Below are 26,003 nucleotides of genomic sequence, written 5' to 3'. Positions count from 1 at the left end.
GCAGCTCCCATCCCCCAAAGACCTGGCGGGGAGCCCTGAGGATTGACCCTGGAGGGTGGCCGTACCTCATAGTGGTCTCCGGGACAGAGGCGTGCGTAGCCCACCAAGCCTGGAACACAGACATGGCCAGTCTCCCCTCTGCCTTCCACTGTCCCTGACTTGGGACCACATGTCCTCGCTGGGGGTCCCCCGAGTATAGGTTTTCAGTTTCAGTGGGGTGAGGATGGGGGGAGGGGAAAACCATCACGATGGATAATGGGCAGGAGGGTGCTGGGCCCTCACACCAGGCTCAGAGAGGGGTGGGACTTGCCAGAGGTCACATGTCACATGGATGCAAAAGCCAGGGCTGGGTTCAGACCCCTGGGATTCTAGCCAATTCCCGCGCTCCTCAGCAGAAGTCTCAGGGCCTCCAGAAAGGCCTCCGCCCAACCCCTCTCAGCCCTGTTACCTTTCATCCGGATGTGGAACTCGCCCAGGTGAACCTCCAGGGCCCCCTCGATGAGCCACATGTCCTGCAAAGCCCCGGAGTTGGCTCAGGAGGCTGCCTGGGGCTAGGCCACGGGGGCCTCTAACCATCCCTGCAGCCAGACAGAGGCCCAGCTCTCGGTGTCCCCACTGCCCGACCCAGCTCCACACTGCCCCTGCTGCCCAGCCCAGCTTGGCCCGGCCCACCTCGGCGCACTCGTGCAGGCTGCGGCCCAGCTCCTGCAGGCTCTCTCGGGCCGCGCGGCTTGGGGGGCACCTGGCGAAGGCCCGCTGCATGCTGGAGGCACCGTCGCGCAGGCGGCACTGGATGCAGTAGTCCTCGTACAGCTCGTCCACCTGTGGTGGGCACACGGGCTGGTGGCGCTGCCCACGCAGAGGGGTGGCCCCACACCTGCCTGTCGACTTCTCCCCTCTGGGAGAGGCCCTCCCTGAGCTAAGTACCCCGCTAGCCCAGCCTATGGCGGCAGTCACTACCTGTCCAGTCCCATTCAAAGCACTCACCCCTGGCCCCAGTAGGACGTGAACCCCCATAGGCAGGGACCACATCTGCCTCACCCGCCTCACCCGCCACCCCTGCCACCCCTGCCTCACCCGCCACCCCTGCCACCCCTGCTTCACCCGCCTCCCCTGCCTCACCTGCCACCCCTGCCTCCCCTGCCTCACCCGCCACTCCTGCCTCACCCACCTCCCCTGCCTCACCCGCCACCCCTGCCTCACCCGCCTCACCCACCACCCCTGCCTCACCCGCCACCCCTGCTTCACCCGCCTCACCCGCCACCCCTGCCTCACCCGCCACCCCTGCTTCACCTGCCTCACCCGCCACCCCTGCTTCACCCGCCACCCCTGCTTCACCCGCCTCACCTGCCTCCCCCGCCACCCCTGCTTCACCCGCCTCACCTGCCTCACCTGCCACCCCTGCTTCACCCGCCTCACCTGCCATCCCTGCCTCACCCGCCACCCCTGCCTCACCCGCCTCACCTGCCTCACCCGCCACCCCTGCTTCACCCGCCTCACCTGCTTCACCCGCCTCACCTGCCTCACCTGCCACCCCTGCTTCACCCGCCTCACCTGCTTCACCCGCCTCACCTGCCACCCCTGCCTCACCTGCCACCCCTGCCTCACCCACCTCTCCTGCCACCCCTGCTTCACCTGCCACCCCTGCCTCACCCGCCTCTCCTGCCTCACCCGCCACCCCTGCTTCACCCGCCTCACCCGCTTCACCCGCCACCCCTGCCTCACCCGCCACCCCTGCCTCACCCGCCACCCCTGCCTCACCCGCCACCCCTGCCTCACCCGCCACCCCTGCCTCACCCGCCTCCCCTGCCTCACCTGCCTCACCTGCCTCACCTGCCACCCCTGCTTCACCCGCCTCACCTGCCTCACCTGCTTCACCCGCCTCACCTGCCATCCCTGCCTCACCCGCCACCCCTGCCTCACCCGCCTCCCCTGCCTCACCCGCCACCCCTGCTTCACCCGCCTCACCTGCCTCACCTGCTTCACCCGCCTCACCCACCACCCCTGCTTCACCCGCCTCACCTGCCATCCCTGCCTCACCCGCCACCCCTGCTTCACCCGCCTCACCTGCCTCACCTGCCTCACCTGCTTCACCCGCCTCACCTGCCTCACCTGCCTCACCTGCCTCACCTGCCACCCCTGCTTCACCCGCCTCACCTGCCTCACCTGCTTCACCCGCCTCACCTGCCATCCCTGCCTCACCCGCCACCCCTGCTTCACCCGCCTCACCTGCCTCACGTGCTTCACCCGCCTCACCTGCCATCCCTGCCTCACCTGCCACCCTTGCCTCACCCGCCTCTCCTGCCACCCCTGCCTCACCCGCCTCTCCTGCCACCCCTGCCTCACCCGCCTCTCCTGCCACCCCTGCCTCACCTGCCACCCCTGCCTCACTCGCCTCTCCTGCCTCACCCGCCACCCCTGCCTCACCCGCCACCCCGCCTCACCCGCCTCCCCGCCTCGCCCGCCACTCCTGCCTCGCCTGCTGCATACCCAGCTATTGGCAGCAAGTGGCACACAGTGTGCACAGCAAAAATGAGTGAAAGGGACAAGGGAATCTGTCCCTTCTCCTCCTCTGCCTGGTTTTTCAACAGTGAAACGGGAGGTGAGTTTGTGATAGCCTGCCACCCACTGGGCAGTGCGGGGAGTAAAGCAAGATCATGAAACTGCAGACTCTAAAGCTTAAGGATCTGCTGTGCGACTTTGGGCCAACCCATGTTCCTCTCTGGACCTCTGCTTTTCCATCTGTACAATGGGCTGGGAGGGTTCAACCTTCCCAGCCATCTAAGACTGAGCATGAGGTCTTTCTGCATAAACTGAAGAAAGAGCCCACGCTGTCCTCAGAGAGTCCCACCTCGGGGCTGAGCCCCCCGACTCCCACCTCAGGGCTGAGCCCCTGCTGTCCCTCAGCTGTCCCAAGGCCCCTGCTTATCCTTAGCCTCCTGCAGCTGCCCCATACCCCAAGGCCCTGACCCCTGCTCCGAGGGCACCTCCCCAGCTCCTGCTAACCTAGCTGAGGCCCAGCAAGCTGGCACTGCCCTGCCCCACCCTGCAACACCCACGAGCCGGCTGACCTTGCTGATGTGAAACTCCATCTTCCGAATGTGCCTTTCCACACAGCGCGTTTGCTTCTCCCGGAAAAAGGGAAGATGTTTGCAAAGTCGCCCGGGCCACCCGCCGGCCCTGCTTGCCCCTGCCACCCTCCTGCAGGTCCTAACTCAGAGAATGGGGTTTAGTGCTGGGCCGGGCCCTCACCATCCCTGAGGAAGGCTCATCACAGAGTCTCAGCCTTCCCATTCCTAAAATGGGGAGGAAACCCACGTATTCTGCCCATTGGGCAGCCAGGAGGATGCAATGAGGCACAGTCATTCTCATCCAGCAGGGCCCAGCCCACCTCACTCACCATATGCAGACTCACCTTGTCCAGGTCGTAATAGAAAGCCTGTGGGGGAGGAAAGGAAGGCGGAAGAAGCTGTTAGAGTCCCACATGTTCCTCCAAGGCCTATGAGCTTTATCCTGCCATTGCCTGAGCTCACAGTCAGAGGACAGAAAGCCATGTCTACAGCCACCCCCACTCCTTCCTCTGCCAATGGCAGGCTGCTGTCCATGCCAAGGACAGCACTGATTAAACACATGCACGTTGGATGAGGCAGTTCTAGGTCTGGCTCTTCTATTTCCCAGCTGTGTGTCCCAGGCAAGTCATTCAACCTCTCTGGGCCTCCATTTCCTGCTATGTAAAGCAGGGTAGAAGAAGCGCCTGCCTCATAGGGAGAAAAAAGGACACAGAAGGCCCTTGACAAAATGGGAACCATTGGGATTGAAGGAATGGCCTCAGCCATGACCAAAAGAATGTGAGGGGGATGGAAGCGGGAGGGGCACATGGCACAGAAGTTCAAGCCTTAATGGTGAATTCCTAAGTCTATCTATTCCAGAGACCAGGGTGCGACCATGACAAATAATATATCATCAGGGCAGGCAAACCTTTCCATAGGTTTATAAAGGGCCAGATAGTAAATATGTCAGGTTTGGCAGGCCAGGGCGCCCCATGCCAAGATCTATAAATTAGAACCATCCTGGCCAGGCGCAGTGACTCGCGCCTGTAATCCCAGCACTTTGGGAGGCTGAGGTGGTCAGATCACTTGAGGTCAGGCGTTCAAGACCAGCCTGGCCAACATGGCGAAACCCTATCTCTACTAAAAATATAAAAACTAGCTGGGCATGGTGGTGCATGCCTGTAATCCCAGCTACTTGCCAGACTTGAGGCAGGAGAATCACTTGAACCTCAGAGGTGGAGGTTGCAGTGATCCAAGATCGCGCCACTGTACTCCAGCCTGGGCGACAGAGCGAGACTCAATCTCAAAAAAAAAAAAAAAAAAAAGTAGGACCATCTAAAACATACACATCTTTGCCTACCTTAGAGTTACTTCTAGAACCAAGAAAGAGAATGTGAAGTGGGCCTAAGGCATGTGAAGTGCTGTACCTGCCTGTGGGATTAAGTTCATCAGGGTCAAAGTTCTGTCCTAACTAAGCAACTCTGCCATCATAGCGGGAAAGCAGCCACAGACAATATGTACATGAACAAGTGTGGCCAAGAAACTTTTTTTTAAACAAATGTTTAAAAAACTCTTGTTTTTTAAGTGGCTCTAATTTTAAAATATAGTGACTCTAATTTTCACTGGCTGTTAATTGCCAGTGGAGATTACAGTCACTATGTCTGAACCTGGAGGGGTTACCATGAGGTTGGAGATCCACCAGGAAGAAAAAGTAAGCTGTAGGAGAGTATGTAAATTGACATTTCATTTTTGTAAGACAATTATTAACTCACAACTGCTAAACACATTTACATGATTATGTGACCAGAGAGAAAAATATGGAAAGATCAATACAAAATTGTTCTCAAGGGTTAAACAGGGTGGGACACAGAAGATCGAATGGAGGAGGGCATCAATCAAGAGAGAAAGAAGGATTCAACCCCAAAAAGTCCCATATATGTATTTATGTGAAATTGTACGTATACGATAAAGAAATAAAAATTCCATTTAAGCCAGGTAAAGTGGCTCACACCTGTAATCCTAGCACTTTGGGAGGCCAAGGCAGGAGGATCACTTGAGCCCAGGAGTTCAAGACCAGGCTGGGCAACATAGCAATACCCCATCTCTACAAAAAATGTAAAAATTAGCTGGGCATGGTGGCACACACCTGTAGTCCCAGCTACTCGAGAGGCTGAGGTAGGAGGATTGCTTGAGCCCAGGAGTTCAAGGTGATGGAGAGCTATGATTGTACCACTGCACTTCAGCCTGGGTGACAGAGTAAGACCTTATCTCTTTAAGAATAAATGAATGAATGAATGTATGAATAAATAAATAAATAAAATCTTTTTAAAATTAAGAATTAAAACTTCATTTAAGAAATAAAGAAATAGGACTGGCGCAGTGGCTCATGCCTATAATCCTAGCATTTTGGGAGGCCGAGGTGAGTGGATCACCTGAGGTCAGGAGTTCGAGACCAGTCTGTCCCACACGGTGAAACCCCCTTTCTACTAAATAAAAAATACAAAAATTATCCTGGCATGATTGTGTGTGCCCGTAATCCTAGCTACTCGGGAGGCTGAGGCAGGAGAATCACTTGAGCCTGGGAGACAGAGGTTGCAGTGAACGGAGATCTTGACACTGCACTCTAGGCTGGGTGACAGAGCGAGACTCCATTCCGGAAAAAAAAAAAAAAAAAAAAGAAATAAACAAAGAGGAAAGATCCCAAGCCTTTGAAAAGAAGACTGACTACCCAGCAACGTCTCGAAAACCAGTATCTGTTTTAAATGAGAACCAGCAGTGTCACAGGAGCAGGACCCAACATAGGCATCTTGCTATGTGGCTCCAGTGCGGTCACTGTGCCCCGGCCTCAGTGTGCCCATCTATGACATGGGAGCAGCTAAAACATACATGTATTTATACTCTTGCCTACTTTAGAGTTACTTCTAGAACAGAAAGAATGGGAAAGGAAGTCCACGGGGTGAGACTTGCTGCACCCGTGTGAGAAGAGGGGCAGGTGCTGGAGCTGGATGAGATCTTGGCAGCACCTCCTCCCACCATCTGCTGCTGGTCACCCACCCAACTGTCCACCAAGGGTGAAGCATGCTAAGCTTGGCAGACCTTTCCCTCCCCAAGTCCCTGCCTGGCACACGCATGAGGCTGGGCCCTTACCTCTCCCACCCTGCCCACTCCAAGGCCCTCTCTGCTGGAGCCAGGATACAGAGAAAGCTGCTTGTTGGCTTATTTCATTCATTCATTCATTCATTCATTCATTCATTCATTCATTCATTGAAACAGAGTCTGGCTCTATCATCCAGGCTGGTGTGCAGTGGTGTGATCTCACCTCACTGCATCCTCCGCCTCCTGGGTTCAAGCTATTCTCCTGCCTCAGCCTCCCGAGTAGCTGCGACTATAGCTGCCCACCACCATGCCTGGCTAATTTTTGTATTTTTAGTACAGATGGGATTTCATCATGTTGGCCAGGCTGGCTTCAAACTCCTGATCTCAAGTGATCCACCTGCCTTGGCCTCCCAAAGATTACAGGCGTGAGCCACTGCGCTGAGCCGCTGGATGCTATTTTAGTAGAAAAACTCATCTCCCCTCCTCGATTTCCCAGTCCCTCAGTCAAGCTGGTGGCCTGCTCTGCATGTTGGCGCTTTGGAGGAGGGATTCTGGGAAACACTGGCTGGGAGGAGAATCCCACAGCAGCAAGGCCTCCTTGCTTTTGTTTCCAAATCTAATTCATTAAGGACATGTGGGGTTTTCGCAAGGCAGCAGTGGAGACTTCCCAGATAAAAGGAAGATCCTCCCGCTGGAAGGATGAAATCCCTGAGCAGTGGGATCCTAGCCATGTCACCAGATAAAATACAGGACACCTAATTAAAATTAAAATTTCCAATAAACAAGGAACAATTATTTTCACATAAGTATGTCCCAGAGATTCCATGGGATATACTTATACCTAAACAAATTTGTGATTTGTCTGAAAAACCAAAAGGGGAGGCCGGCACAGTGGCTCATGCCTGTAATCCCAGCACTTTGGGAGGCCGAGGCAGGCAAATCACCTGAGGTCAGGAGTTTGAGACCAGCCTGACCAATGTGGTGAAACCTTGTCTCTACTAAAAATGTGAAAAAACAGCTGGGTGTGGTGGTGGGTGCCTGTAATCCCAGCTACTCAGGAGGCTGAGGCAGGAGAATTGCTTGAACCTGGGAGGCAGAGGTTGCAGTGAGCTGATACTGTGCCACTGCACTCCAGCCTGGGCAACAGAGTGAGACTCCGTCTCAAAAAAAAAAAATTTTTAATGAGGTATGCTATTTGTGAGTGTGTGTGTGTGTGTGTGTGTGTGTGTGTGTGTGTTGCTAAGTCTGTCTCTGCTAAGAGAAAGGCAAAAACCAGAGCAGGTGAGCCTTGAGCAACACAGGGCCCAGGGCCAGCCTCAAAGACACTGCCTTGGCTGGACACGGGAGGACTGCTGGAGCCCAGGAGTTCAAGACCAGCCTAGGCAACATGATGAGACCCTGTATCTAAAAAAAATGTTAAAAATTAGCTGGGCATGGTGGTGCACGCCTATAGTCTCAGTTACTTGGGAGGCTGAGGTAAAAGGAACGCTGGAGCCCAGGAGGTGGAGGTTGCAGTGAGCCGGGATTGTGACACTGGACTCCAGCCTGGGCAACAAAGGGAAATCCTGTCTCAAAAAAAAAAAAAAAAGATGCTCCCCTGATGATGGCAGGAAACGCTGCCTGTCAGCTGCACACTGAAGGAACATGCGGGCTTCATCAAGGACAGCGGCAGGGGCCACTGTGACATACCCGAGATGTGACACCTGACCCACTTTCCTGGCATTACAGAAGCCATCTCAAGTCCAGGTCACCTGATGGCCAAGGTCTATAAAGTAGGACGACCTAAAAGAAATGCACCTCTATACTCTGCCCACCTTAGCGTTACTTCTAGAACCGAGAGAGAGTGTGACGTGGGCCTAAAACGTGTGAACTGCTCTATGTGCCAAAGTGAAGTTAACTCAGCGCAACATAAAGAGGCTATTCCGTAAACCTCTAGTTCTGAGACAGAGTCACACCGTGACATAGGCTAGGGGGAACGCGGGTTCATCTTTTACTCCTGGCCGAGGCTATCTGGGTGGGAAGCAGGCAGGGAGGGGTCTCACCAGCCTGGAATTCCTCCTGGTGTCCTTGTGGCGTCCAGACAGGTGGTCCAGCTCAGCCTGCTGCACACACAGATACTCCCTGCAAGGAGAGCGAGGAAGAGTTTCAAATGGAAGAGGAACAAGAAAGGGAAAGGAAACAGGCCAAATGGACAGTGTCCCCGTGTGGAGAGCAGACACGGGGCTCAGCGGGGCTCAGAAGCAGGTAGGAAGCCCAGCCCCCTCACACTGGGGGCTGTGTGCCCAGCACCGTGCAAAATTGGTTATGGGGAAGTTCCTAGTGAATTCCCTCACCAGGCCCACAAGTAGGTCCTACTGTTATTATGTGCATTTTATTTATTTATTTATTTTTTGTTTGTTTATTTGAGACAAGGTCTCCCTCTCTTGCCCAGGCTGGAGTGCAGTGGTGTGATCACAGCTCACTGCAACTTCTACCTCCTGGGTTCAAGTGATTCTTGTATCTCAGTCTCTTGAGCAGCTGGGACTATGGGTGTGTGCCACCACACCTGGCTGATTTTTGTATTTTTAGTAGAGACGGGGTTTCACCATGTTGGCCAGGCTGGTCTCAAACTCCTTGACTTCAGATGATCCGTCTGCCTTGGCTTCCAAAAGGGCTGAGATTACTGGCATGAACTACTGCGCCCAGCCTAGTATATGTATTTTAAAGACAGACAAACCAACCCTCGAAGGCAGCAAGTACCCCAGCCCTGGTCACACAGCAGACAAGAGGCTGACCCAGGTCTGAAACCACACAGTGGCCTTCAGAGCCCAAAATCTTCACCCCCTCCCAAGCTGGGGCCCAGCTCATGGGGAGGCCATCATGGCACACCTCCCTCAAGGTCAAGGGTCTAGACCAGGTGCGGTGGCTCACGCCTGTAATCCCAGCACTTTGGGAGGCTGAGGTGGGCGATCACAAAGTCAGGAGATCGAGATCATCCTGGCTAACACGGTGAAACCCCATCTCTACTAAAAATACAAAAAAATTAGCTGGGTGTGGTGGCACACACCTGTAGTCCCAGCTACTCAGGAGGCTGAGGCAGGAAAACTGATTGAACCCAGGAGGCGAAGGTTGCAGTGAGCCGAGATGGCGCCACTGCACCCCACCCAGGCAACAGAGCGACTCCGTTCCAAAAAAAAAAAGGAGGGGTCTAGATATGTGGGGGGCCAGGGCAGGGAGTCCCATCTTGCTGGATATGCTGAGTCACCCCACGAAGGTCACTCACCCTCTCTGGGCTCTACTGACACGACCTCAAATGTGGAAAAGAGAGCTTCTGCCAGGCTGCTACTCACTGAAGTGTTGAGCTTTCTGAGAAGAAGGGACTGCCTTGGCCCCAGACAAGTCTCAAACATGTGGTCCTTAAAGGACACAGAATCTGCCCTTCAGAAACATGCTCTACCCTCCATGCACATCCTAGCTCCAACTCTGCACAATCCCAGCTCGCTGCAACCTCCACCTCTACAGGGTTTTGCCATATTGCCATGCTGGTCTCGAACTCCTAGGCTCAAGGAATCCGCCTGCCTCAGCCTCCCAAAGTCCTGGGATTACAGGGTGGCCACCACTGTGCCCGAACAAGGATGTATATTTTGAAAACCATTTCATTCTAAGGTGGTTTCACTTTTTTTATTTTTTGAGTCTTGCTCTGTCGCCTAGGCTGGAGTGCAATGGTGTGATCTTGGCTCACCACAACTCCCACCTCCCGGGTTCAAGTGATTCTCCTGCCTCAGCCTCCTGAGTAGCTGGGATGACTGACATGCCCCATCATGCCCGGCTAATTTTGTATTTTTAGTAGAGACGGGGTTTTACCGTGTTGGCCATGCTGGTCTCAAACTCCTGAACTTGTGATCTGCCTGCCTTCGCCTCCCAAAGTGCTAGGATTACAGGCCCACCGCGCCCGGCCTGGTTTCAACTTTTAATTGACTCTGGTTCCTCTTTCAGGTGCCCCGTCTATAAATAAGAGATGTAGGGGCTGGGCGTGGTGGCTCAAGCCTGTAATCCCAGCACTTTGGGAAGCTGAGGCAGGTGGATCACAAGGTCAGGAGTTCAAGACCATCCTGGCCAATATGGTGAAACCCCATTCTACTAAAAATACAAAAAAAAATTAGCCAGGTGTGTTGGCAGATGCCTGTAGTCCCAGCTCCTTGGAAGACTGAGGCAGGAGAATAGCTTGAACCCAGGAGGCGGAGGTTGCGGTGAGCTGAGATCGTGCTACCGCACTCCAGTCTGGGTGACAGAGTGAGACTCTGTCTCAAAAAAAAAAAAAACAAAGATGTAGGTAGGAGAGAATTTAGGGTCTAAGTACCACTGTATCTGGGGAAAATCACTCCGGGAAACCACTTTTTGGCCCACAAGGCCCCCTGTCATCTGGTCCCCATTGCCCGGTGACCTCATCCTCTTTCCTTTGGCTCTAACCACGCTGGCCTCCTTGCTGCGCCCCAGGGCCTTTGTGTATGTGGCTAGCCTGGCCTGGAATGTTCTTTTCCCATTATCCGCATGGCTCACTCCACCCCTTCAGGCGTGTGCTCCAATGTCACCTTCTCAGCAAGGCCTTCCCTTCCAATTGCCCAATTTAAAATGAACCCTCCCTGCCTCCGCCTTCTTACCCAGGCCTCTGTGGCCCTTAACACCATCTGATATTCTCTGTCCTTTTCTTTTCTGCATTGTGTATTGTCTGTCTCTTCCCCACTAGGAGTCAGCTCTGCAGTGGGTAGGGATTTTGTGTGTTTAATTTACTTTTGTCCCCTGGCCTGGCACTCTGTAAGCCTCAATAAATATTTGTGGGCTGAGCATGGTGGCTTACGTCTGTAATCCCAGCACTTTGGGAGGCCAAGGCAGGCAGATCACTTGAGTCAGGAGTTCAAGACCAGCCTGGCCAACATGGCGAAACTCCGTCTCTACTAAAAATACAAAATATTGGCTGGGCACGGTGGCTCATGCCTGTAATCCCAGCATTCTGGGAGGCTGAGACGAACAGATCACCTGAGGTCAGGAGTTTGAGACCAGCCTAGCCAACATGGTGAAATCCTATCTCTACTAAAAATACAAAAAATTAGCCAGGCGTGGTGGCAGGCGCCTGTAATCCAGCTACTCGGTAGGCTGAGGCAGGAGCTACTCTCGGCCTCTGCTTTCTCATCTGTAAAATAAGGATCCTAGGCCAGGTATGGTGGCTCACGCTTGAACCCGGGAGACAGAGGTTGCAGTGAACCAAGATCATACCATTGCACTCCATCCGGGACAATAAGAGTGAAACTCCATCTCAAAAAAAAGGAAAAAAAAATATATATATATATATATATCTCTCTATATATTAGCCTGGTGTGGTGGTGTGCACCTATACTCCCAGCTAGTCGGGAGGTTGAGGCAGGAGAATTGCTTGATCCCCAGGGGCAGAGGCTGCCGTGAGCTGAGATTGTACCATTGCACTTGAGCCTGGACAACAGAGCAAGACTCCATCTCAAAAAAAAATTTGTGGAGTGACTCATTCTTCCTGTGCGGGCCTCAGCCCAGCTCATCAGTCAGTCTCTGAGCAAGTCTGTCCTTCACTCAGACACCCACTGCCCTGACCTCCTGTGTGTGTGAGCTCACAGTTCAGGCTCCCACTGCGGGGCCTTTGCCCGTGCTGTTGCCTCTGCCTACAACGCTTGTCCCCTAGAGGTGAGCATGGTGGCGCCTTTTCAGACCGTTTGTGTGTCAGACACTGTCAGCACCTCCTCGGTGACTGCCAGGATCATCCTGTCTGCTGAGGCCCTCGACACACCGTCTCTCTGTTACCCTTCTCCACTGCACTCAGCACAGGTGGAAGTTCCATGATGGACTGCATGATTGATTGCATTGCTTCTTGATTGATTGCATCAAATCTGCTCCTCTGCACTGCGTGCTCCACAAGACCAGAATCCTCCTGCCTTAGTCACTGCCAGGTTTCCAGTGCCCAAGAACTGGGCTGAGCATATGGCTGCACCGTGACATACTTGTTGACTAAACGAATGACCAGGAACTTAACCTGTCACCTCCTGTAGACAAGACCCACCCACGCTTCCCCAGGAAGAGACAGAGAGAAGGCGAGGTAGAAGAATGCACTTCTTAGAAGCAGCACACAGCCCAGCCTTACTTGAGGCCTCTTTTCAATGCTTCGAAGATCTTCTTCACCTGCTGGGGCTTGGGGTCTGCACAGACCGACCCCTTTCGCAGAGTGCCGTACAACTTGGAGGATTTTGCAGGCATTCGCGATCTCACGGAGTTCCTGTTGATGGACTTTCTGTGAGAAGGGGTGGAGAGGAAGAGAAATCACAGCCCGGTCCTGACAGCCCTCTCCAGGGGCAGGCACTTTGGAAATAGTGACCAGAGCCACAGGGAGTCAGGAGACCCGGCTCAGTCCCACCCCCATCACCACCAAGCAGTGTGGTCTCCAGAAAGTTATGGAGCCTCTCTGAGCCTCTGCTTTCTCATCTGTATAATAAGGATCTGGGGCTGGGCACGGTGGCTCATGCTTGTAATCCCAGCACTTTGGGAAGCTGAGGCAGGTGGATCACCTGAGATCAGGGGTTCAAGACCAGTCTGGCCAACGTGGCGAAACCCTGTCTCTACTAAAAATATAAAAATTAGCCAGGTGTGGTGGTACATGCCTGTAATCCCACTTACTCCAGAGGCTGAGGCACAAGAATCGCTTGAACCTGGGAGGTGGGAGGTTTCAGTGAGCCGAGATTGCACCACTGCACTCCAACCTGGGTGACAGAGTGAGACTCCATCTTAAAAAATAAATAAATAAAAATAAAAATAAAAATAAGGAGCCTGGATTTGAGGATTAAGAGTAATAAAGCCCTTCTGCCATGGCTGCCACTGGAGAGCAGCAGCCTTGGCTCTGCACTACCCTATAGCCATAGGCCTCAACAAGGACCACAAGGTGACCAAGAGCGTGAGCAAGCCCAGGCACAGCCGCCACAGCAGGCGTCTGACCAAATACACTGAGTTTGTGTGGGACATGATCTGAGAGCTGTGTGGCTTTGCCCCATATGAGCGGGGCGCCATGGAGTTACTGAAGGTCTCCAAGGACAAACGGACCCTCAAGTTCATCAAGGAAAGGGTGGGGATGCACATCTGTACCAAGAAGAAGCGGAAGGAGCTGAGCAATGTTCTGGCTGCCATGAGGAAAGCCACTGCCAGGAAAGACTGAGCCCCATCCCCTGCCCTCTCCCAGAAATAAAGAACAGCTTGACAATTAAAAAAAAAAAAAAAAGTAATAAAAGTCTGATATCAGAAATGAACTTACAGCAAGAAATACAATCAAGCAGCCCAAATGCCAATGCTCTCTGATCAGCATGCTCTGCCTGTGCAGGCAAAGCCGTGTAGGAGGCCAAGTCATAGTCCTGTGCTTTACCCACGGGGAGGCATCTGTTGGCTTTACCTGCCCAGCTTCCATCCCCTCCCTCCAGTAGTAGCACCTCAATTTTCCTCTGGGGAACCTCCCCAGCTTTGCTTTTTATACTTGTGGTTTGGGGGAAAGGTAGCCTGACCAATCAACATGCACACACACATTGCACACGCACACGTGCACACGAGCATTCTTCCACAAATCCACATCCCAGGCCTGCGCTAGTCAACATATTCTGCTCCCCTAGGCCAAGAAATATGGGGATCAAACCTGGCCAGTAGCCAGCCAGGAGTTCAGAATTCACAGAAGGGAGAAGGGTTTTTTCCCCTGGCATTGCTAACCTGGGGAACATACACCCGGGACTTCCAGCCTCCTCCATTTGCCACCATGTAGGGAAACTGGAGCCAACACAGAGAGGAACAAACAGAGTCAGGCCAAATCTCTATGACAGTAAGTTCCTGGATCCAGCTATGTCTAAAGCTGTACCTGCCCATGGGCTTTGCAGTTACATGAGCCAACTGACTCTTTTTTAGCTTAAGCCAGCTGGAGTTGGGAGTGTGGACTGGATGATCCTAAAAACTGCCTTTCAGTGGTGACGGCTGGGTCTCCCAACCTTTAGCGATGTAGCAGCATCTCAAGACTGATTACAGGAGTACGAGGCCAGGGCACCCTCATCACAGCACAGAGCTGGTTTCCCTGGCATCTAAGCCCGTTCTCAGGATCCCATAACTTATCCATGAGGCTTGAGGACCAGGCTGGTTGATGAAGCCTTTGCTTACCAACAGATGTGAAGTCTGCTCTTAGCCCTCTAAAGCCATCGGCCAGGTGCCCTGGCACCAGGTATCACTTAATGACCACATTCTCACAAAAGAGACATGGCAGAAATGACTCTTAGAACTAACTTTGGCATCAGTTCTTTTTTTTTTTTTTTTTTTTTTGAGACGGAGTGTCGCTGTCACCCAGCCTAGAGTGCAATAGGTGCAATCCTGGCTCACTGCAACCTCCACCTCCCGGGTTCAAGCGATTCTCCTGCCTCAGCCTCCCAAGTAGCTGAGATTACAGGCATGCACCACCACACCTGGATAATTTTTGTATTTTTAGTAGAGACGGGGTTTCACCATGTTGTCCAGGCTGGTCTTGAACTCCTGACCTCAAATGATCCACCTGCCTCAGCCTCCCAAAGTACTGGGATTACAGGTGTGAGCCACCGCACCTGGCTCGGCATCAGTTCTCACAGGGGACTACTGGCCCTTCTCTTCCAACTCCTCCTCTTCCCAGGGGCAGGAATAAGGGTATGCTGGAAGCAGCTTCAACCCACCCCAAAAGCTGACTGAGCAACAAAAGAGAAGGAACAGACCCTGAACAGCCTTGTGAAGCAGACCGCCCGCCACACACATGCCCTCATCCACCCACTGGCTCCGGACTGCAGAGAGAGAGAGGAATAACCAAGCTTAAGTAAGCACCTGCATTTTGGGGGTCCTTTTATCAAAACAACTTCATCTCTACACTAACACACCACCCAAGCCTCTGTCTTTTCATCGGTAAAATGGAACCACATAATACATCAGAGGGTGGTGCTGAGAATTCTATTAGATGCCACGCCCAAAATATGGCACAAAGGAGACCTTCGACATGCAAGCTATTGTCAGAATCGTCACATCCTATCTGTATCTTTCCCCTGGCTCACAGCTTAGAAAACATTAGGTGCGGGCTGGGTACTGTGGCTCACACCTGTAATCCCAGCACTTCGGGAGGCCAAGGCGGGTGAATCAACCGAGGTCTGGAGTTTGAGACCAGCCTGGCCAACCTGATGAAACCCCGTCTCTGCTAAACAAAAAATTAGCTGGGCATGGTGGTGGACACCTGTAATCCCAGCTACTCGGGAGGCTGAGGCAGGAGAATCGCTTGGACCTGGGAGGCAGAGGTTGCAGTGAGCCGAGATCATGCCACTGCACTCCAGCCTGGGCAGCAAGAGCGAAACTCCGCCTAAAAAAAAAAAAAGAAAAAAGAAGAAAATATTAGGTACTTCGTAAATATTAAGCTCAGCTGAATGGAGGAAAATATAGCATCCCAAGAGGATTGGAGAACAGAGATCCTGGCCCCTGCAGGCAGAGTGGGACAGCGAGTACACCCCTGGGTGTTCCCAGCTGGGGACAGAGGGAGCAAGGGTGGAGAGGGGCACCTGTTGTGCTCTGGGAGTGGACAGCAAGGAGCAAGGTTTGACCCAAGCAGAAGTGGGAGTCTGCAGAGGGCCTGGACCCGGGGCCTCTCTAGCTTTGGAGACCCAGGATGTGTGAGAGGAGCAGAAGGGCAGCTCCCAGAGAAAGTCCAGCTTCCAACACCTTTACGATGACAAGTAATGACTGTAGAGCAGAGAAACTAAGCTCAGGCCAGGGCTACTGGGCCGCTGAACAGCTGATACCACAAGCCCAAGGGCCCCGGGAGCTTAGTGAGAACACATGAGCTTAAGTAACTGGGGCAACTGCAGCCGCCAGGGGCTCGCTAAGGGCTTTATAGAAATATCTCGACTTCCACAACCACCCTAGGAGACAGGTATTATTTTTTATATATATATATATATATATATACACATTTTTTTTTTTTTTTTGAGACGAAATTTCGCTCTGTCAACAGGCTGGAGTGCAGTGGCATGATCTCTGCTCACTGCAACCTCCGCCTCCCAGGTTCAAGCGATTCTCCTGCCTCAGCCTCCCCAGTAGCTGGGATTAGAGGCATCTGCTACCACGCCCAGTAATTTTTGTTTTTTTTTTAAGTAGAGACGAAGTTTCACCTTGTTTGCCAGGCTGGTCTCGAACTCCTGACCTCAGGTGATCTGCCTGCCTTGGCCTCCCAAAGTACTGGGATTGCAGGCATTAGCCACCGCACCCGGCCATTTGTATATATTTAATGTTAATTGATGCTTTCCAAAGCCCAGAGGGGCTGTGCTCCCTCTTCCCCTTGCCCTCCCTGAGGCCCCATCACCCACCTTTTGAACCGGGCCCTCCGCAAGGTTGCCATCTCAAGGCCGGCAGAGATGGTCAGGGCTGCAGCCTCGGGGAAAGGCGGGTTTCTGACAGGTTAGAGACCCCGGCAGGCAGGCAGCAGGCAGTAGGGCAGGCAGTTTGGAGGTGGGGCTGCAGGAGCCCGCTCACTCCCAGCTCCCACCTCCAGTCCCCAGCAGGTGTGCACCCTTGGCCTAGCCCTGCTTCCGTCCACCTGGGGACCTTATACCCTCACTGCTGCAGCCATACCTGAATGCACCTGCTCCCGGGAAAGCTCTGAGCCCCGTGCTCCTTGTCTGAGGTTCAACAGGCACAGTGGCCACTCTGAGGGCCCGCCCACCCGGGGAAGGTGATGTGCGTGCAGCCTCCAGATGGCCAAATCAGGCTGCATGCCTGGCCCAGGTGTCACAGAAGCCGGGGCAGGGAGAGCCTCTGGGGCCGGATGTTTCACCAGGTCTGGGAGGACTCAGTAAATATTAAACAGCCCCTGGCATGCCAGACAAGCTTCCAGACGGGCACATGCAACCCGCCAGCCCCAGCCCTCATGTGAGGTTGCTACAGCAGTCCTTCTGCCTGTTGTGGTTGGCAGAGGCCTTGGTACTCGGCTGTTGCAAGTGCAGGCTCTGGAGGCAGACAGGGCTGGGCTCAAGTCCTGCACCTGCCCCCAGCCTCCAGGCAGGGCAATTATAGGACTGACTGCACAGGCTTCAGGTGAAGACTCCATGCAACAAGGACATGAGCCAACCATTTACCCAGGTGCCTGGCGGTGTTGGCCGCTCGGTGATGATGACAGGCATGCACTCGGCACTTGCCAAGTTCAAGCTCTGCTCTCAGCGCTTTTGTTTTTGTTTTTTAACTGAGACGAGGTCTTGCTCTGTCTTCCAGGCTGGAATGCAGTGGCGTGATCTCGGCTCACTGCAGCCTCCGCCTCCTGGGCTCAAGTGAGCCTCTCGCCTCAGCCTCCCGAGTAGCTGTGACCACAGGCATGCACCATTGCACTCAGCTAATTTTTTGTATTTTTGGTGGAGATGGGGTTTCACCATGTTGCCCAGGCTGGTCCTGAATTCCTGAGCTCAAGTGATCCGCCCGCCTTGGCCTCCCAAAATGCTGGGATTGCAGGTGTGAGCCACCGCGCCCGCCTGGCCTGCTCTTGGTGCTTTACCTGTATGGACCCATTCCTCCTGACAGACTTTGAGGTCAGGCCCCCTGGTACAGTCCAGGAGACAGAACTTGTATCACTTGCCTCTGGCTCCAGAGTCTGTGTGCTTGACAGCATCACAGGCAGGGCTGGATATGAGCCACCTCTTTCTCCAGCCTCCTCTCCTTGTAAATTCATGGCTGTTATTTTGTTTTCACACCCACACTCCTTAGCATCCCAACAGAGGAATTCCCAAGCTGAGGAGGATGTCCCAGTGGCTCCTGGCTCAGGGAGTACCTGCCTGACCACCTGGGGGAGGGAGACCTGGCTGAGGAGGGGCAGGAAAGGGGGAAGGGCAGCCATGCCTGTCAACTGGGGCAGAATGGGACAGTGTCAGGGCCTGGCCTTCTCCTGCTTCATCCTCTCTGTTTATCCTCTTATCTCTCTATCCTCCCACCCCCCAGGTCCAGCTCTTGGGAAATGGCCTTATTATGTCAATCATTCAAATCTTAGTATAAAATTTCCCCACCAGGTTACTTCCCCAAGTGAGCCATCTGACTGTGGAATAAAAAGCCCTGTCTATAGTGAAACGGGTTTCGAGGTGCCGGGTGGGGGTCCAGGTGGGGGTGGGCACAGAGGGGCATCAGCCCACCCTCTCCACGCAGAGCCCCACCCTCCTGCCAGGTTGTCTGCCTGGACAGTGTGGCTGCACTTCCGCCTGCTCGGGTTACCGGGGAACAAGGCCAGAAGGTGGGGCCTGAAACCCAATCATGCTCCAGCCCTGGCTCCAAGGGTCCAGACCCCAGGGAGCTCGACGGAGATAGGAAGTTAAAAATAGATGCACCGCTTCCCCGTTGGCGTGGGCAGCTTCTTCCTTGCCCTCACACAAGGGGGCCACAGAGGCTGAGGCCAGGTGGGGACTGCCCAGGGACCTCTGAACCAGCCCAGGCCCAGCATCCTCTGGAATCCCTGACAATCAGGTGGGGGACAGGAGGGGTCCGGGATACTTAGAGCCATCAGGGCTGTCTTTCCTATACTAGGACTTAGACACCATGGGACCCTTGCTGACAGCCAGCGAGCCCTGGTGTCAAGGCGATGGATCACCTTTGTCCTCCTTCCTCCCAAAGAGCTGATCCCAGGCATCCAGGATGGGGCCAACAAGAGGCAGGGGCCCACCGTGGGGGCACTCTCTGGGCAGAGCTCCCCTCTAGGGCCTGAGGGGACATGTCCCATGGATGCAGGACATTCAGAGGCCCCCACAGGCCTGGCAGGAGGAGAGCTGCAGGCAGGGCCAGTTGTGAAATTTGTGGAGTCTAGTGCGAAATAAAAATGCAAGGCTCTTTATTCAAAATTTATTAAGAATTTTGGGCTGGGTGCAGTGGCTCATGCCTGTAATCCCAGCACTTTGGGAGGCCAAGGAAGGTGGATCACCTGAAGTCAGGAGTTCGAGACCAGCCTGGCCAACATGGTGAAACCCCGTCTCTACTAAAAATACAAAATTAGCTGGGTGTGGTGGCATATGCCTGTGATCCCAGCTACTCGGGAGGCTGAGGCAGGAGAATCACTTGAACCCAGGAAGTGGAGGTTGCAGAGGGCTGAGATTGCACCATTGCACTCCAGCCTGGGCAACAAAAGCAAAACTCTGTTTCAAAAAAAAAAAAATTGGCCGGGTGCGGTGGCTCAAGCTTGTAATCCCAGCACTTTGGGAGGCCGAGACGGGTGGATCACGAGGTCGGGAGATCAAGACTATCCTGGCTAACACGGTGAAACCCTGTCTCTACTAAAAAATACAAAAAACTAGCCGGGCGAGGTGGCGGGCGCCTGTAGTCCCAGCTACTCAGGAGGCTGAGGCAGGAGAATGGCGTGAACCCAGGAGGCGGAGCTTGCAGTGAGCTGAGATCCGGCCACTGCACTCCAGCCTGGGTGACAGAGAGACTCCGTCTCAAAAAAAAAAAAAAAATTAGCCGGTGTGGTGGCCCACGCCTGTAGTCCCAGCTACTCAGGAGGCTGAGGCAGGAGAATCGCTTGAACCTGGGAGGTGGAGGTTGCAGTGAGCCTAGATTGCACCACTGCATGCCTGGGCGACAGAGCAAGACTGTCTCAAAAAAAAAAAAAAAAAAAAAAATTTATTAAGAATTTCTACTTGGGGCCGGGCACAGTGGCTGACACCTGTAATCCCAGCACTTTGAGAGGCTGAGGTGGGCGGATCACCTGAGGTCAGGAGTTCCAGACCAGACTAGCCAACATGGTGAAACCTAGTCTCTACTAAAAATACAAAAATTAGGCCAGGCGTGGTGGCTCACGTCTATAATCCCAGCATTTTGGGAGGCCAAGGCAGGTGGATCACCTGAGGTCAGGAGTTCAAGACCAGCCTGACCAATACGGTAGAAGCCTGTCTCTGCGTGCACCTGTAATCCCAGCTACTCAGGAGTCTGAGACAGGAGAATTGCTTGAACCCAGGAGGTGGAGGTTGTAGTGAGCCGAGATCATGCCACTGCACTCCAGCCTGGGCAACAGAGCGGGACTCTGTCTCAAAAGAAAAAAAAATACAAAAATTAGCCAGGCATGGTGGTGTGTAGTCCTCCAGCTACTCAGGAGGCTGAGGCAGGAGAATCACTTGAACCTGGGAGGCAGAGGTTGCAGTGAGCCAAGATTGCGCCATTGCACTCCAGCCTGGGCGACAGAGAGAAACTATCTCAAGAAAAAAAAAAAAAAAAATTTGAGAGACTGGGGTGGGAGGATCGCTTGAATCAAGAAGGTCAAGGCTGTAGTGAATTGCACCACTGCACTACAACCTGGGCGACAGAGTGAGACCCACAAAAAAAACTTTCTAGAGCACAACGGCAGAGCATTCAATTACCGTACAGAGCGCAGGCTGCCTGCTCTTGAAGCTGCCCTTGGCTACAGGGTCTGCAGACCCTACCCCTCCTTCCAGACCACACAGGGGTCCCTATAGTGCTTCAGTGGACCAGCCTCACTCTGGGGCACACAGCTTGGAGAGGGTCAGCTGGGCTGGATGGCCCCCTAGCCAGGTAATCTGCACAGCTGACCTTCCCAGCCTTGATTACAGACCCCTACAAGAAAGTGAGGGCCTCTGATAAAGCCCAGAACAGGGCCTGAGTAGGTGCTCCATGAATATCTGCTGCGTGAACTGGGATTCCTAAGGTGCTTTCAGCTGGGACACTCCAGCATCTTAACCCTGGGGTCCTGGCACCCATGGGAAGGGAGGCCCCAGGGAAAGGTTAGTGAGCTGGGTGGGCTGACCTCGGCAGCGTGGAGGTGAGGTCCTATCCCAGCAGCAAACGCCCCTGGGAAACAGCTTAGGGAGCACACACAGGAGGGACCTGGCCTGGTCTGGGGATCGAGGGTCCTCCCCCAGGACCTAGCAGTAAGTCAATGCCTGCAGGTGATTCAGCAGGAACTGGAGGAGTGGGGCGGGAACTGCAGGAGGAGGGCACGTGTGTGCTGAGGCCCTGAGGCTGGGAGGGGAGAGAGGCAAGCTGCTGGGGCCAGGTCCCAGGGGCCTCTAGGCCAGGAGGGCACTGGGTTTATTCTAAGCAGTATGGGAATCTGCAGGGTTTCAAGTTGGGGAAGAGCATGGTGGGATTTGATTGTTGACTGACTCACTGACCTACTGGGTTCTGCACTCTGCTCTGGCTGGGGACCCCCACCCGTCCACCCCACTGGCTCAGACAGACAGAGGTTTGGCCCCCTCAGGATATCGGAAAACTGCCCCAGTCCCCAGTCCTGCCCACTCGTAAACGGTTCCCTGAGGGCTTGCACAGTGCCTGGCATGAGGCCCTGGAGCCAGGGGGCAGCAGGCCTGAGCTTATCAGGCTGTGGCCTCCGGGAGCAGAAACAACCTTCCGCCCAGGGACTTAGTACCTAAAGCGGGAGGTGACACAGGACGGGGCAGCAGGCAGGGCCTGGTCCAGCCAGCAACCCCGGGAACTCGGCCACAGGGTCAGTGCTGCCCCCCAGGCCCATCTGTGCCAAGCCTGCTCCCTCATCTGATAACCCCCCACGGCACCGGCCACGTTGGTTGCTGGCCCTGCCTCCCTCGTGGTTCCTTCCCGACAGCCCCAGGAACAGGGCGCACCCACAATTCCCACTGTTCAGATGAAGACAACAAGGCTGGTGAGGTGAGGTCACTTGCCCCAGGTCACAGAACCAGAAGAGGTGGCCCCATTGCCTAGTCTTTCAGACAGGAAGAACATTCCTTCCCAACCCCGCCCTTAGGAGACGCAACCCTGCGCCAGTTTTGCTCTGTGACCTTGGGTCAGTGGCTCCACCTATCTGAGCCTCTGGTTTCTTGGTTTTTCTTTTTTGGTGTTTTTGTGGGTTTTTTTGAGATGGCATCTTGCTCTGTCACCCAGGCTGGAGTGCGGTGGTGCGATCTCGGTTCACTGCAACCTCCGCCTCCCAGGTTCAAGTGATCCTCCCACCTCAGCTTTCCAAGTAGCTGGGATTACAGGCACGTGCCACCACACCCAACTAATTTTTGCATTTTTAGTAGAAACGGGGCTTCACCATATTGGCCAGGGTGGTCTCAAACTTCTGACCTCAAGTGATCCGCCCGCCTCGGACTCCCAAAGTGCCGGGGTTACAGGCATGAGCCACCGCACCCAACCTGATTTTTTGGTTCTTCAAAAAAATGTTTGTAGAGATGGGGTTGTGCTATGTTCCCCAGGCTGGTCTCAAGTTCCTGAGCTCAAGTGATCCTCCTGCCTCCGCCTCCCAAAGTGCTGGGATTATAGGCGTGAGTCACTGTGCCTAGCCAGAGCCTCAGTTTTTTTTTATCTGCCAAGTGGACCTGCTAAGCTCATGCAGATCAACTTCTGGAGCATTTGAAATGATAACCATTCAGGTCTCAAGGAAATGATAGGTTTATCCCAACACCAAGATACTCTCTTTCTCTCAATCTCTCTCTCTCTCTCTCTCTCTCTCTCTCTCTCTCTCTCTCTCTCTCTCTCTCAATCTCTCTCTCTCTCTGCAAGCCAGCCTGAGAGTGAGCCTTCGGGTCTCTGGCAGCAGGAGGAGGATGTCCCTGCCCTTGCCCATTAACAAGCCCCGCCCCTGCACCCCGACACAGGACACGGGCGGAACTTACGCAATCCTCCGGCTCTGTGCGCTGCTGAAGCCTGCGAAGGAGGCGCTCCGGCCCACGAGCCCCACAGCCCCTGTGTCCCCAGGGGACAGGAACCGCAACCTCACTGACATGGCGGTCACCTGCAAGGAGAGGACAGGAGAGTCAGCCTGGCACCATCATCCGGCGAGTGCTGTCCGCAGGTCAGCCACCTTCCACCACCACCTACAGACCTCACGATGGCCCCAGAGTGTTGTGGGGGCTGGTACTGTGCCCGGCTTACAGGTCAGCAAGCTGAGGTCCCATAAGGGTAGGGGACCTGATGGGGGACAGTGATGGGAACAGAATTCGAACCCAGGTGTCTGTACTCTGCACTCTGTGCTCAGGTACCCTAATGCCGGGCAATGCTGCCTCCCAGAGCAGGAGGACGGCACCTCCTGAACACAGCCCTCTCACCCCCACAGACACTCCTCTCCCTCCTCCAGCCCTCCCTGAGCACCTAACACAGGTGAACTCTGCAAGGCAGGCCAAGTTCCCCCATCCTCAAGGGCTAAACAGTCATGATACAGAGTCTGTGTTGGAGTGATGGGGGTCCCCAGAGGGCATCTGACCCAGCTGTGAAGAGGCGCCCAAGAGCTGAGGAGGAAGGCTGGGGTGGGGTGAAGGGGAAGGGTGTCCAAGGCCGAGGGAACAGCCTGAGCAAAGGCCAGGACGCATGAGGGGCCTTGGTGTCATCCAGAAGCAGCAAGAAGCTCAGGGGGCTAAAGATGAGGTCAGAGAGGCCGGCAGGGCTCGGGTCCCGAGGGGCCTTGGTAGCCCCAAGGAGGGGCTTGGCCTTACAATGGGGCAAGGGTGACTGGGAGCCATGGGAGGGCTTTGAGAAGTGGGTGGAAAAGCCCAATTCACAGGAAGCCAAGCTGCTGGCGTCAAAGCTGCTTCCACCCCGATCCATTGCCCCGGCTCCAACCCGCCCTGCAATGGGGTCAACCCCGAGCCCTGGCCATCTTCTCTTTTTTCCAAACCATCTCTAGATTGGGAAAATGCCACCCTATCCCTTGGGAATGTAGGTCAGCATCTTCTAGCACGGGCAACTGGAAAGTTCTCCTTCATATCTAACCTAAATCTCAGCTGCTATGGTTTCATACTTTGCTCCTTTGCCAGGGTGGTGTCAATCCAAGGATTCCAGGGACCCCACTGCCCAGACAAAACCTATGAAAAAGCTCCAGTCCACCTAGGCCCTCATCTTCCTGCACGATGAGACCCCCATGTTCCAACATCTCTTTCCCCCAGGGGCCAAGTCCACCCTGCCACACCTCTGCTCACTTGGGGGCCTCTGCCCGGAAAAACTTCCTCTATCGAGCCACATCTGCGCAGCATCTACTAGTGCATCTCCTGGCAGATCTGTGCAGCCTCCACAGGCCTCCTCCCATATATCCCCCACCCCACAGCCCCACATGTGCTGGACACAGGAAAGCTTGGCAACAAAGAAAGTGGATCTGGGTTCAAATCCCAGCTGTGCCGCTCAGGCTCTGGGCCTCAGTGATCACAACAGTAAAATGGGAATTCAGAAAGGACCTCCCATGGAGACTGCTGGAAGGACCAAGGAGAGCATGTCCTGAGAGCCCACAGTGTGCAAGAGACACGTCAGAAGGGCTGGCTCTCTCTGTGCAATTGGCTAAGACCCCAGCCCTGCAGGCGAGCCAGGTGAGCCAGATGAGCCAGGTGACTCAGGGAGAGCCAAGTGAGAAGTGAGCGGCTTCTAGCCCTGATGGAGGAAGGTAGCAAGCATTTGCTGACCACTCGCTGTGTGGCAAGCCTGGTGCCCCATGAGTGGCTACGAATCCATGAACAGCTATGAACCCATGACTAGCAGCGTTGTGTACAGATGGGGAAGTTGAGGCATCATTCATCAAATGCTCATTACTCATTACTAAGCTGGCCCTGCACTAAATGCTTTATGTAAATTATGAAATCCACACAACCCTCTTAAGAGCAGGAGCTTTTGATGACCTAATTCCATAGATGAGGAAACTGAGGCTCAGAGAAGTGATGAGACTAGCCCAGGGGCCCCAGCAGGGCACCTGAGCACTGGGTTTAGAACCCGAGGATGCCCGATGTCAGAGCTTGTCTTACCTGTGGTCAGGAGTGCCTTGCACTGGGGCCTTGCAACTGCCCCCCATAAAGAGATCCCCCACAGTCCCCTCCTGTGCTGTGCTGTGCTGAGCCAGCTTGTACCAGCTCACAAGAGTCAACTGGGCCAGGCACAGTGGCTCACACCTGTAATCCTAGCACTTTGGGAGGCCAAAGCAAGCAGATTTCCTGTGCTCAGGAGTTCAAGACCAGCCTGGGCTACATGGTGAAACTTCGTCTACTAAAATACAAAAAATTAGCTGGGGGTGGTGGCAGGCACCTGTAGTCCCAGCTACTCAGGAGACTGAGGCAGGAGAATCGCTTGAACTTGGGAGGTGGAGGTTGCAGTGAGCTGAGGTCATGCCACTGCACTCCAGCCTGGGTAACAGAACAAGACTCTAACTCAAAAAACAAAACAAACAAACAAACAAACAACAAAAAAGAGTCCATTGTTAAATGTTCAGGAATTTTGTGAGCCTGTTGACATCATGTTGGTGGTTTGAAATCAGCCACAGTAAGAGTATTTACACCACAGAAAGTGGCAAGTTCTACAAGTTAGAGTTTCTGTCTGCTGCTTGTTAAACATTTAGGAGCTCCTCACTGCTATTGCCCCTATCAGCACCTATGCAGGGCCTGAGAAGCTGCTCAAACTGCTTGATCCCCCCAGCCAAGCCAGGCAAGAGAATAAGGACGGAGTAGGGAGCGATTCCCCAAGGTGTGTAGTTGGGACGTGCTCTGGAGTCAGCCTGAGGACTGGAGCTGAAAGGGGTCTCCCCAGCCCTTCCCTCTGCACCTCCCCATCAGAGGCCTTCTGGGCCATTCCTGGAGCTTCACCTCAGTCAGTCCACTTCAAGGTCAGAAAGAAGGACAATTGCTAAGCAGTTCCTCCCCATGCAATGCTCAAAACAAGCCCCAGGTCCTTCTGCTCAGTGTGAGAGAGAGGAGGACAAAGGAGGGAAACTAAGGCTCGGAGCACACCTGCAGAACCTGACAGCGGATTCATCACTCACAGCACTATGAGGTTCAGTGGCCCCATTTTTCTTATGAGGAAAGAAAGGCTCTGAGAGGTGAGAGGCAACTCAGGGACACACATATT

At 54.2% G+C, this 26,003-nt stretch overlaps 1 protein-coding gene and 1 pseudogene across 13 annotated transcripts in view; one reads left to right on the top strand and one right to left on the bottom strand.

Moving 5' to 3' along the window:
• The window catches only part of RIPOR3 (RIPOR family member 3), a 106,008-nt gene that overhangs the window by 22,944 nt on the left and 57,061 nt on the right, over window positions 1–26,003 (bottom strand). For 10 of the 13 annotated variants that reach the window (XM_071079148.1, XM_071079142.1, XM_071079144.1 and 7 more), the window contains 8 exons: window positions 22,802–22,920; window positions 12,292–12,438; window positions 8,189–8,267; window positions 3,416–3,439; window positions 3,072–3,125; window positions 673–822; window positions 449–512; window positions 66–109 (listed from right to left, as the gene is read on the bottom strand). In XM_071079148.1, the coding sequence (XP_070935249.1) occupies window positions 66–109; window positions 449–512; window positions 673–822; window positions 3,072–3,125; window positions 3,416–3,439; window positions 8,189–8,267; window positions 12,292–12,438; window positions 22,802–22,920 (681 nt within the window). Of the gene's footprint in view, window positions 1–65; window positions 110–448; window positions 513–672; window positions 823–3,071; window positions 3,126–3,415; window positions 3,440–8,188; window positions 8,268–12,291; window positions 12,439–12,821; window positions 14,465–16,537; window positions 16,769–16,802; window positions 17,518–22,801; window positions 22,921–26,003 lie in introns of those variants that run through there. The other 3 variants (XM_024789398.2, XM_024789397.2, XM_024789399.2) reach the window with 3 other exon arrangements.
• LOC139358774 (large ribosomal subunit protein eL36-like) lies at window positions 12,994–13,353 on the top strand (annotated as a pseudogene).

The sequence above is a fragment of the Macaca nemestrina genome, chromosome 15, assembly GCF_043159975.1.
Source record: "Macaca nemestrina isolate mMacNem1 chromosome 15, mMacNem.hap1, whole genome shotgun sequence".
NCBI lineage: Eukaryota > Metazoa > Chordata > Mammalia > Primates > Cercopithecidae > Macaca > Macaca nemestrina.
This window is presented reverse-complemented; position numbering and strand designations above follow the sequence as displayed.